This window comes from Macrobrachium rosenbergii, chromosome 55, assembly GCF_040412425.1.
Source record: "Macrobrachium rosenbergii isolate ZJJX-2024 chromosome 55, ASM4041242v1, whole genome shotgun sequence".
Classification (NCBI taxonomy): domain Eukaryota; kingdom Metazoa; phylum Arthropoda; class Malacostraca; order Decapoda; family Palaemonidae; genus Macrobrachium; species Macrobrachium rosenbergii.
The window spans coordinates 53,737,274-53,749,277 of NC_089795.1; the positions used below are offsets into that span (position 1 = coordinate 53,737,274).

A 12,004-nucleotide genomic window follows, 5' to 3' on the forward strand; every position below is an offset into this window, starting at 1 on the left:
ATATATATATATATATATATATATATATATATATATATATATATATATATATATATATATATATATATATATATATATATATATATATATATATATATATATATATATATATATATATATATATATATATATATATATATATACAGACACCACCATACTTATGAACATTCAACCTACAAACATAGAGATATACAAACAAACTGGTTTGCAAATTAAAATTACGTTCAGAGTGCTCCCCTTTGCCACCTATAAGTTCAAATTTTGTTCTGTATGCCTAATCTATAAAATACATACTGTATGTACAATGTATTGAGTTTTTGAAGGAAAAATGTACAGTACTGTATTGACTTTATATTATATTGTACTTGGCATAATAGGCATGAAGAGTACAGTAACCAAATTACAAACAATTCAGCATAAGAACGGCCATCCAGAACATAACTCGTTCGTAAGTAGGGTGGTGTCTGTATATATACATATATATAATATATATATACACACACATATATATATATAGAGAGAGAGAGAGAGAGAGAGAGAGAGAGAGAGAGAGAGAGTAAACCCCCCATATTCGCAGGTGATGCGTACTACACCCCCTGTGAATAGCTAAAATCCGCTAATACTTAGAACCCTTAAAAAAAAACAATTAGAAATGCCTACTTTGATAGTTCAAACACAAAAAAAAAAAAACTCAAAAAATGCTTATACCACATATTAACCTACTTACAAAATGGGGTTAGGTTCCAAAAAACCCATTGTTTGTTGGAAAAGACATATCTCAAATGTAGCCTAGCCTACACTAATATATATATATTAGATATTTCTTATATGAAACTCCTTTTAAACTTATCTTTTTAGTGTCCTATTTAATTTTATTATGGCGCCAATAACCTAGATGTGGTGACTCCAGCTTAATAGCCACAAATCAATCATTCAATTTTTGTCTTTAATAATCCTTTCCCTTTTAAAACTGCACAAAGGACACATCCTTTGCAATTCACACTGACATATTTTGAACTTGTTTCCATTACATAAACAGGAACATTGACCAATTTGGGATACAGTGTGAATCAGGGTTGCATTCAGTCCAAATTTTCATTTGTTTTACATGGCTCTGGTACTCTATGAGAAAACTGGTTTTCACTTAGTCCATAGCAAGTGAACTTAAAAGAATCTATGTTCATGTATTGTTAAAGGACTAGCTGCCACAAAATGTAGGTTAATAAACTTTCTGAAGGTTATTTCTTGTATCTACCACAACATTAAAGTTCAAAGATAGGTGAGCATCTTTCTCAAGGGCCACAAAAGAACTTATACCAAAATATGTACAATGCATCTTAAGTCTTTTAAAAAAATACCCGTTCACTGAGATCAGACCCAGAACTATGGGTGGAGCTTGGCATGATTTTTACCTCACTTGATTTTACCTACTCAAACTCTGTGGGTGAGGAGGCATGATGTACAATCTTATCCTCCTTGTTCTAAGAGTAGTAATCAAAAGCATATTCAATGCAATGTATGGTTCAGCAACAAAAGGTCAGTTACAATTTGAACAAGGACAGAAAAATAGAGCACCAAAAAAGATGAAAAACTCCTAGTACATTTAGTTTAGAGCAACTTAAAAAGGTTGAGTTACCAGAGTCATATTTAACAAAAAATTGTTCTTTGATGACTTCCACCTAAGACAAATGATCTAGGATAGCGAGGTGGAATTGGTGACTGACAATACTATACACATACCATAAGTACAGGTGAGCTATCAGATGCATTAATAACCATTCCAGCTGCCAGTGAAGTTGAATCTCTTTCCCACTTCCATTTTGTTACTAAAACATCATCTGATGATTTAGATCCATCCACTGCAATGACTGATACTGGGAGTGTTACACTGAAGTCACCACCTGCGTTAGCTTTAGGTGGAACGTTCTTATCTGTTAAAAAACAAAGTTAATCCATTAAAAACTACTTTACATAACTGGAAGACAACAAAGAATATTACAGTAGCCTAAGAACTGAAAATGTCTTTGTTTGATTAATGATCTTTTACTGTTCTTAATGTTAAATTTCTGATTTTGCAGGACAGATGAGTGATAGCCACAGGTTGCTTCCAAGACACTTATTCAGACAACATATGAAGTGACAAAGAACTGTTCAAAGTTATCAATCACACAACAGACAAAGGTTCTTTATAAGTAGGGAAACTACAAATCTGAAATACTTCTTTGAGCAACCACTAGATGGTGCCATGCACAAACAAAAAACTAATTTCCTTTACACCTTTAACTAACACTGGTTACCTAGTCTAAGCACTGAGTACTATGAAACAATCATATCATCCCAACAAACTTGCGAGATTTAAGCTATGATGGTTACAAAAAAATAATCCATGTACTGCAAACCTTATACAATATAAAACCTGTTTTGTCTACTGGTTTGGTAAGTGCTGTACTTTAATACATAGTCCAACAACTTCTGGGACTTTCTCAAGCTAAATAGAGGTAATGCAAAACATGCAGTGAATGCCATATGCTTGAGAACCTGACAACCATGGCCAGAAAAATTATATCCACATGCTCAACTAGCTACATCTTATTTCTAGAGCATTTCATTTTGTTACAGGGAAGTCCATGGGCAACAGGTGTCACTTTTTCTATATACAGTATCTGTACTCTCTTGTGCCCACTTTAATTTAAATATTCATTTTTGAGATGCTATGTTTGTGAAGGCCTAACTTTAAAATTCCACTGAAAGATAAATTACAGTAATGATAAAAACTGGGACTGTTATAAAACAATGAAAACATTGTTAACTTGAAATCACAACTGATTTTATTACACAAGGTATGTTTGTTTACATTTTCCAAGAGGGGGAATTATTGGAAATGTCTTTTAAATTTCAATTTTTCTCTACTGGGAAATTATAACTTAGTTTCATTAAACTATCTGCAATAATATGATAACCCAAAATGATTCTTTACATGTTCATAATCATGCAATTCTGTTAACTATACATCTTCGGGGAAATGAGCACATTATTGTTCTTTTAACGATTAAATACAGTGTTTTGGGACAACAAATCCATCATTTTATGACAGCCCCCAAGTGTCAGCTCCCTTTCAAGATGTTCCAAAAAAAAAAAAAAAAAAAAGAGAATCCAGCTCACCATCCACACATCTGGGCTATGATGTCTACCAGTCTGCAAAAAAACTGCTTACTTTGCTCCTATTTGATTTTTACTGTTTCAACCTATATTATCTTTCATTTCCTCATCTTGATGATGGTTTAGCCTTAATAATTTTAATTAGTGTGCCTTTGGCTTTAATAAATGTATTTGTGCCACTTCTTTGCATTCCCTGCTGAATGCTGCCTTTACTGCTCGTTATAAGTATCCTTTTATTTTGAATAACCATTCTATTTGTCTAGTAATCATTAATTAAGGACTGTTCCTGTTTATATAAATTTTGGCTTGGTATTTACATTAGAATAATCATGGATAGCTTGCTGGCTCATTAAGGTTTTGATTTAGAGAATGTCACTGAACTTTCCTAAGCTTAGCCCACTTCTTTTTTGTTACGCTTATATCATTTTGTCTTTTGCAAACAATTTCAAATTCTTTCACTAGTTTCTGCTATATCTCTTTACAATCCCCAATCATAACTGTTGGCAAACATCAACCATTCCACACTCCATTCAAGACCCATATTCTCATTCTGTCAGACTAACATAATCAGTTACCTGTAAATGGGAGAAGTGTCAGCCAATCATCAATGAGCACAAAGAATCATCCCACCGTACACCATCAAAATGCTTTTTTGTTCACAACATCCAAATGTATGAGACCAGGACATAAAAATAACAATAATAATAATACTTACCAGACTACACACACAATTCAAACTATGAAAGTTTCCTACTCCTAACTATACCAGAAAATATATTAATTACTTTGTCTTAGTAATATGTATCCTATGGATCAAATGCTGAATGACAAAACTACTTTTTAAATTATAAAAACTAGGCACTGGTATATACTTTTAAAATAAATTCCATCATAATTTTCATTAAACAACCATGCAACAAAAAATGTAAATTTTCATATAATTCATTATTTGGATACTTACCTACGTTCAAGATAGCTATATTTTTGTTCCAGCACATGGGTCAGGATTTAAACTAAAAGATTGCTTGGTTGACCTGGATGACTGTCTAGTTCACCTGCTTTCTACCAAGTATGCCTTTAATGTTTTAGTGCATCAGAATTTTCTGCAAATAATGTGTGTATATATCCACAGAAAAATCCACGAATAGGTGAAGCTGCAAATCCGGATTTGCGAATAGGGGGGGTCCACTCTAGTCCTAAGCTTGGGCTACTGACGGGCAAGGGCACCAACACCTTACCTCTGAAGGGGGACTGTGAAAATGATTGCACACTACAAGCGGCACAAAACAGTTCCTTAAAATGAATTCACGTCCTGCCCTAGCTTCTCTATACACAGAAGGCAAAGCTAAGAAAGAAGGCTCTGGTCTATGTAGACGAACAGCAGAGGGAAGGGCTGGAGAAAGAAGAGTGGCATTCGAAGATGAAGGCACTTGTGAAGGAGTAGTGACAGACCTAGGTCCTGATCTAACTGTTTCCCTAATCTGCCTGATTTATTCCTTTTCTTACACTTATGGAATCAAGAGTAACATTCTTCAACCAGTCCCTAACCACTTCACATCTATGTTTGAGATTACACTCTTGACCACTACAGCTGGCACATACAGTGTGCCTATATACCTCAGAGGAAAACATCCTGCTTACACAGACATAACTTCTACAAAACCTAATATTTTTGGCTTTGCTTCCATGGAAGACATCCAACTGAACAAAAGCCATAAGTCACAACATTGTGATAAAGCTAAAGCCGAACCAGTGAGTGTACCGGTGACCACCTACTAAAGTGACAAGAAGAATTCAGACAAGGGCTAAAACATTCAAGACACACCTTGTGGAGGACAGGTGAACTGGACAATCATCTGGGTCAGGCAAGCAATTTCTACTTTATTTTGAATGCCCATCTGCCTCATGGTGCAAAGATACAGCTATCTTGAACAGCAGGTAAGACATCTCAAATAAAAAAAGTTTTTCATAATACTGACGTACCCTGAATAACAGATACAGTTGTATCATCAGTGGAATTCTTGGAAGGGTCATCTCCATTCCATGTCGTAAGCATAAACGTATAATCACCTTTGGTTAGACCAGAAACATTGACCTTCACTTCATCATTTTTAGAAAAATGTACAGTACTTGGTCCACTGAAAAGACAACAAATCTTATTAAAGTGCAATACTAGCAAATTTTCATTCAAGATTATTAATCAGAAATCATAAAACACCCTAATACCACAATATGTTAAGACATTCATATCTGACATTGCATCACACTCCAGAAAGAAAACTTCTAGTTCTGTATCCCATACTGCACTTCCAAGCAAACCACCTTGATGGGCTGTATCATAGAATTACATAGGAAATTTTTAGGTTAAAATAGCAAAATCAAATTTTTCAATACACACCCATAGGTGTACAATAGCCTATCTGTGCAGCCAGTACCAAGAGAGACCTTGTTAAATGAAGATGAACACCTCCCACCATCAGCCACACATAAGAGAACCCCAGCGCCACCAATGAGGTGGACCTCAATTAAAACTGAAGCACTGGTATTTAAAAAAAAAATTGTTGTACTAACAAAAAACAATTAATTTCTTTTAACACATCCAGTCAGTTTACATAACTCTCAACAGAACTCTTGTGAATAGTAAATATCTGCAACTGGGGTATATGAAAGAAAATGCTGACTGAATGTGATCCAGAGACAGACATTCTTGTGGTTGGATTGGTTCCTTGATAGCTGGGCCATGGTTTGTACACTTTCCTTTAAAACTTGGCAAACAATGTTATACACTTACTGATTCATAAAGCATTGCCTGAAGTAACTCAGAGAACTATGCTCATAAAAAGCAATAAAGTTACAAAGAAAAAGAAGGAAAGGAAGCTGTGCTCTTTTAAGGAGGTGATACTACTTGGCCGGCAAGCACCAAAGGGTCAATGGAGTAAAAATTCATCAAATATTTTTAGAGATAGGGGAACTCCAAGAATCAAATGTAAAATGGATTCCACTTCCATGGTTCCCTCAAAGGCTAAGATTGTTAAAATACCCAAATTCCCTCACCCCTAACTCGGAACTCAGATGCCTAACACTATAAGCCACTGCAAACCTTGTTACCTAAAAGATTTTGTTCTCTAGCATGACTTGGCAATGGGCAAAATATGAAAATTTTATTAAAATAATTTGTATTTTTCATATATGAAACAAACCCTAAGTCTTAGCACATCAATTCACCCAAATAAAGCAAGAAGTCTGCTATTTGCTAAACATTACCTCTGATATGACTGAAGCCTTTGCTGATATCAGCAAGAGGAAATTTCCATTTGGGTAGAATGAAATCATAAAATTTTGGCTATAAAGTACAAGGATCTAAAGGTGGAACTAAGAGAACACCCCACAGTTGCACTAAGAAATAATAGGAGGAGAGGTTGGACAACAAGATGGAAGAAAGAAAGAAAGGATGGATGTAGAGTAAAAGGTTAAAAACTGGGTGCAGCTAGGTGCCAAAGGAATGCAAACCCTTAAATAATGCGCTACTGCAGTTACAAGTGCATAGATGACACTAACCCCTATGGGGATAGTAAAGCTTACTGGTAGAGGGCCTAGTGAGCAGGCAATGACCTCGGCTGCTCTGTTAAAAAATCCTCTGTTAATGAGACTTCTTGTCAGCTTCCAAGCAAGCTTGCTGGGCTGGTGCAGATTCTGGCAAAATTGTTTGAAATGAGGTTAACACAAAAACTTATCTTAAGGTTGGAGGGAGGAAAGGTTAGTGGAGAGTCTATATGGAGTGCATATCAGACTTGTGCCTTGTGAGGCTCTTTGTTCGTCTATTACTTGACCAGTGGAGTATACCACAATCTCTAGATCATCCTGTACAATTCAGGATGAAGAGGCCATTCCACAGGTAATGCATGGTTCCATCTGCTGAGAGTTGGCCACTACATAGCACTTCCCTGGAATGTACTCAGGTATTAAAGTTATATTCTTCTCTTCCACCCTGAGATCTTCCCCCATTGTTTTTCAAGTAAACCAATGCTGTGGATTTGTCTGACATGAATCCCACTGTATTGTAAAACAAACTGCTTGAGAATTTCTCAAGGGCAAGGAAGATAAGTTTTTATTTTAAGAGATTGCTATAGAGTTCTTTACTCTTGACCGATAGTCCAATAATGACAGGTCTGAGGGATGAGCATCCCAGACCTCTCTTGAAACATCTGAGAATAAAAAAAAGGGCTGGAGCCAGAAGAGTTAAATGTACCCATGCTAGGAGGGTTCAAAGGTCCTGCTACCATTTGGTGATGAATGGAAACTGTAAAGTCTTTGGGTCTAATTGTGGAAACCACTTCTTGTCCAGCTGCTACTTCTGGGAACATGACCTGCACCTACTAGGAGGTCCAACTTTTCTAGAGATTAAGTGGCATAAAACCCTTGCCCATAACTTTCCTCGAGGTGCTTGTGACAGTAAGAAATGAAATAATGCCACGAATCTCTGTATCCTGCCTAGAAGGGGTAAAACCATAAAGGAAGCCATATCCACATCTATCCCTAGGCACTCTGCTGGTCTTCATCAGCTCCCAGCCTGATATCACCTAACTGAAAATCAGAAGCAAGGATCAACCTTCAGGCATTTGTGAAGTTCTTATGGAGACAAGGCCATCATTGGCTAATCACTCAACTACCTCAACAGTATGATCCCCTTCCTGTGGGCCCAAATGGCAACTGTGGCCGAAGTATTATGTTAAACACATAAAAGGCTGTTACTAGCCCAAAGCATGATCTTGAATTGGTTGATTTTGCCCTGCCAGTGAGCCAAAGAAATACCTAGGAGGATGGATGGCTAAGAATTTGAAAATATGTCTCCCTGAAGTCTACAGATGCTGGGAAGTTTTTCTTCTGTACAACGCAATACACTGCTGCCATCCAAAAGGGTGTTCACTGCAATAATTTGTTCAAGGGAATGAGTCCCACGACAAGCCTCCAACCACTGAAGGCTTTGGTTTCAAATAAGATGTCTACAGAATTTCTGAGATACCCAGTACCTCTTTTACAGCTGATTTGGTTATAATCAACTAAATATTTCTGTCCACTGAACCTATTCTTACAAAACTGCATACCGCTCTATGGATGTTAAGAAAATTCTGGATAATCTTGATAGCTGCGGTGGAGAAGATCCTGAAGGTTTCTTCCCTTTGTTTTAAAAAAAGTTTCTAGTTCTAGTGTGTTGTCTCCAAAGATTAGTAAATTCTATAGATTTTTATGCTGGTGTAGTATCTTTGCAGATGAGCACAAGCTTAGTAATACAGTGCCTGTTCCAAAGAGTGGCATATCTGCCAGACTGCAAAAACTACAGGGCAATCTCTATTCTCCCTTTGCTCTCCAAAGTTGCTGAAAAACTTATTTTTAACCCACTATATAAATATGCAAAATCTAAAGGATTGTTAGTTGATAGTGAATATGCATACAGGAAGCAGTTATGTACCTGCGATCCTCTTTTAGATTTGACATGCCATATGCAAGGGAACCTTGATAAGGGTTTTGAGCGCAGAGTAATTCAAATCGATTTTGGTGCTGCATTCGATTTAGTAAATCACAAAGCACTTCCTTATAAACTTGAGAATCTCAGAGTGGGTGGATATATTTTAGGATTACTTCAAGATTTCCTTACAGGTAGGTAGCAGTGAGTTGCTGTGGCCAGGGTCTTCAGTGATCCAAGGCCTATTTTGTCTGGAGTTCCACAGGGTAGTGTTCTTGATTTACTGTTATTTTTAGTGTATACAAGTGATATGGTTGTTTGCCTAGAAAACAAGATTGTTCAGTGTGCCGATGATGCAACACTTGTGGGTGCAGTAAAGTCTCCACTATGAGAAACGAAACTACTCTCAGCCTCAATCAGAAGATGGACCGGATCAGTGAATGGTGTGGTTGGCGGGGTATGAGGCTGAACTCCAGTAAAACGAAAACACTATTGATTAGCAGATCTCGTACGGATTTCCCACCCCATACTCCCCTTCAGGTGGATGGAACTGTGCTGAATGAGTCTGGAGCTTTAACTATTTTAGGTGTAACTTTTAACTCACTTCTAACTTTTGAGAAACATCTAATGAAAGTCTCAGCAATGCCACACAAAAGTTAGGTATTGTTTGTAAGGCCTCATATATTTGTAACAGTGATAAAGTCAATGCAACCTGTTTTAGGTCATTTGTGCTTCCTTTACTAGAATATTATTCTCCGATGGTTCGTGGTGGTAGGTTTCTGTTTCCTAATAATAGCAGTTATGACTTGGACCATCACTGGATGGTCTCTTGCTTGTCACTTTTTCTTGAGTTGAATAATAAAAGAGATCTTTTTTATTCACAATTGATCCCAATTCATATGGAACAAGCCCACAGGGGCCACTGACTTGAAATTCAAGCTCCCAAAGAATATGCTGTTCACCAGGAAGAAGTAAGACAAGGTAAAGGGAAATACAGGAGACCACACTTATTAAAACCCTGCTTATAAAAAAAAATAAATAAATAAATAAACAAATAGATAAAAATGTACTAAATTGCAAGGAGAATAGTATTAGGGTAGTAATTTATTGCACCTTCGCTTGAACTTCTGAAGTTCCAATTGCATGTCTTTCTCTGGGAGGCTGTTCCACAGTCCAATGGTGTGAGGAATAAAGGACCTCTGGACCTGAAAGTTTAACAGCTAGGCACATTTACTGCATGTTGGTGCTGCTGTTCAGTGAATCTGGTTGCTCTCGGCAGATAAAGGGGATCAGGGATCAATTGTGAATGTTTAAGATATCTGTTGAAATACAACTTATGAAAAAGTGACAAACAAGAGACCAAACGTCGATGGTCCAAGTCATAACTACCGCCACAAGCCATTCTACCTAAAAGAGATAAATCTCTGGCAGAAGCAGACATCCACACCGGAGAACAGTATTCTAGTAAAGGAAGTACAAATGACCTATAACAGGTTGCACTGATTTTATCACTGTTATACATATATGAGGCCTTACAAGCAATACCTAACTTTTGTGTGGCATTTGCTGAAACTTTCATTAGATGTTTCTCAAAAGTCAGATGTAAGTCAAAGGTTATACCTAGAACAGTTCAAACTTCAGACTCATTCAGCAAAGTTCCAGCCACCTGAAGGGGAGGATGGAGTGGGAATCTGTGCGAGATCTGCTAATCAATAATGTTTTCGTTTCACTGAAGTTCAGCCTCACACCCTGCCAACTACACCATTCACTGATGCGGTCCATCTCCAGATTGAGGCTGAGGGCAGCTTCAATTCTCAAAAGCGGAGACTTCACTACACCCACAAGTGCTGCATCATTGGCATACTGAACAATCTTGTTTTCCAGGCCAACAACCATGTCACCTGTATACACTAAAAATAACTGAACCAAGAACACTGCCCTGTGGAACTCCAGATGTAATAGGTCTTGGTTCACTAAAGATCCCGTCCACAGCAACTCGCTGCTGCCTTCCTGTAAGGAAATCTTTAAGTAATCCTAAAACATATCCACCCATTCTGAGATTCTAAAGTTTATAAATAAGTGCCTCGTGATTTACCAAATCAAAAGAAGCACTAAAATCTATCTGAATTACTCTGCACTTAAAACCCTTACCAAGGTTACCTTGCAAATGGCATGTGATCAAGTGACATTTGCATCCTGGTAATGTTTAAATTCTCAAAAACATTGGATAACTGCATTTTACCTACACTATCGTCATTAGTGTTGAATGAATGATCAAAGTCGGGTTAAAAATGCATCTCACCTTTATTTATAAATGCAATCAATGTTCAATCAAGTAAAGCAGGGACTTCCTCAGTTTCAGACGTTGCTTTCGCCTATTTTGCACATCATTTTTTTCAGCCGTAACTTAAATTCAGAGCTATACTTGAGTCCTTCTTATCCACTGGGTAACTACTGACAACTGGCAAATTTTTAATACGTTAATGTAACGCAACTCTTATTAAGTACAACAGTTATGGTAACTAACATTGGCAAACTGCTGTTTCTCAATCCAGTTGGGTTTGTCAGTGCTTGCTGCTATTTATGCCAGTGTTTTCCATGGCATAGTAATTGGTTTTCAATTATTGTATAAGGAACAGTAATTACAGGCAGTCCCCGGTTAACAGTGGGCTTGGTTAACGGCAATCCAGTTTTACGGAACATGCCTAGCAACGAAAATCGGCAATTTTCGGCGCAAAAAATCGCCGATTTCCACTTAACATCACCGATAATTAGGTATTGGCGCTGATATATAGCTAACAGAGGCGCCAATAACCAAAAACTGGCACTTTTCGATGCCAATAAGCCCGAAAATCGCAGAAAAAGCGCCGAAATTGCCGATTTTTGGTTAGCGGCGATTTTCAGTTATCATCACACCCTCAGAATGGAACCCCCGCCAATAACCAGGGACTGCCTGTATTAGACAGGCCATACCTTTGGTAAACTTTGTTAAGTAAGGTGATTTGCATTTATTCTGCCAAACATTTGGATTTAGGCCTATTAACTAGTCAAAGGAACTGACTGAAAATGTGAGTATATTCTACCAAAAATGAAACTCACCCCAAAGCATGAAATACAGTATGCAGAAAAAATTCATAAAAATACAAACAACGCACAAATAAAGGTTAGAATGGACTGAGATGGATTCTGCACCAACTGAGAGCTACTCTGTGACTAGCGCACTTTGTTTGGCATCTTGAGACAAACATGCATTAGATTGCATGTAGAGTACCAAGACAGTTTTTTCTCCTCAAAATGCAACAAGTACTAAATTCCACTAAAGGTAGGCGTCGAGTTACAACAGGGTTTAGTTCTTGCATGCATTTCAGAAGTCTACAGGTA

The 12,004-nt window shown here is 37.1% G+C and overlaps 1 protein-coding gene across 1 annotated transcript in view; it reads right to left on the reverse strand.

Annotated features, from left to right (window-relative positions):
• LOC136835268 (dyslexia-associated protein KIAA0319-like protein) overlaps window positions 1–12,004 on the reverse strand; it is a 93,374-nt gene that overhangs the window by 28,832 nt on the left and 52,538 nt on the right. Inside the window, 2 exon segments of the mRNA XM_067098548.1 lie at window positions 1,741–1,931; window positions 5,143–5,297. Of these exon segments, the coding sequence (XP_066954649.1) occupies window positions 1,741–1,931; window positions 5,143–5,297 (346 nt within the window).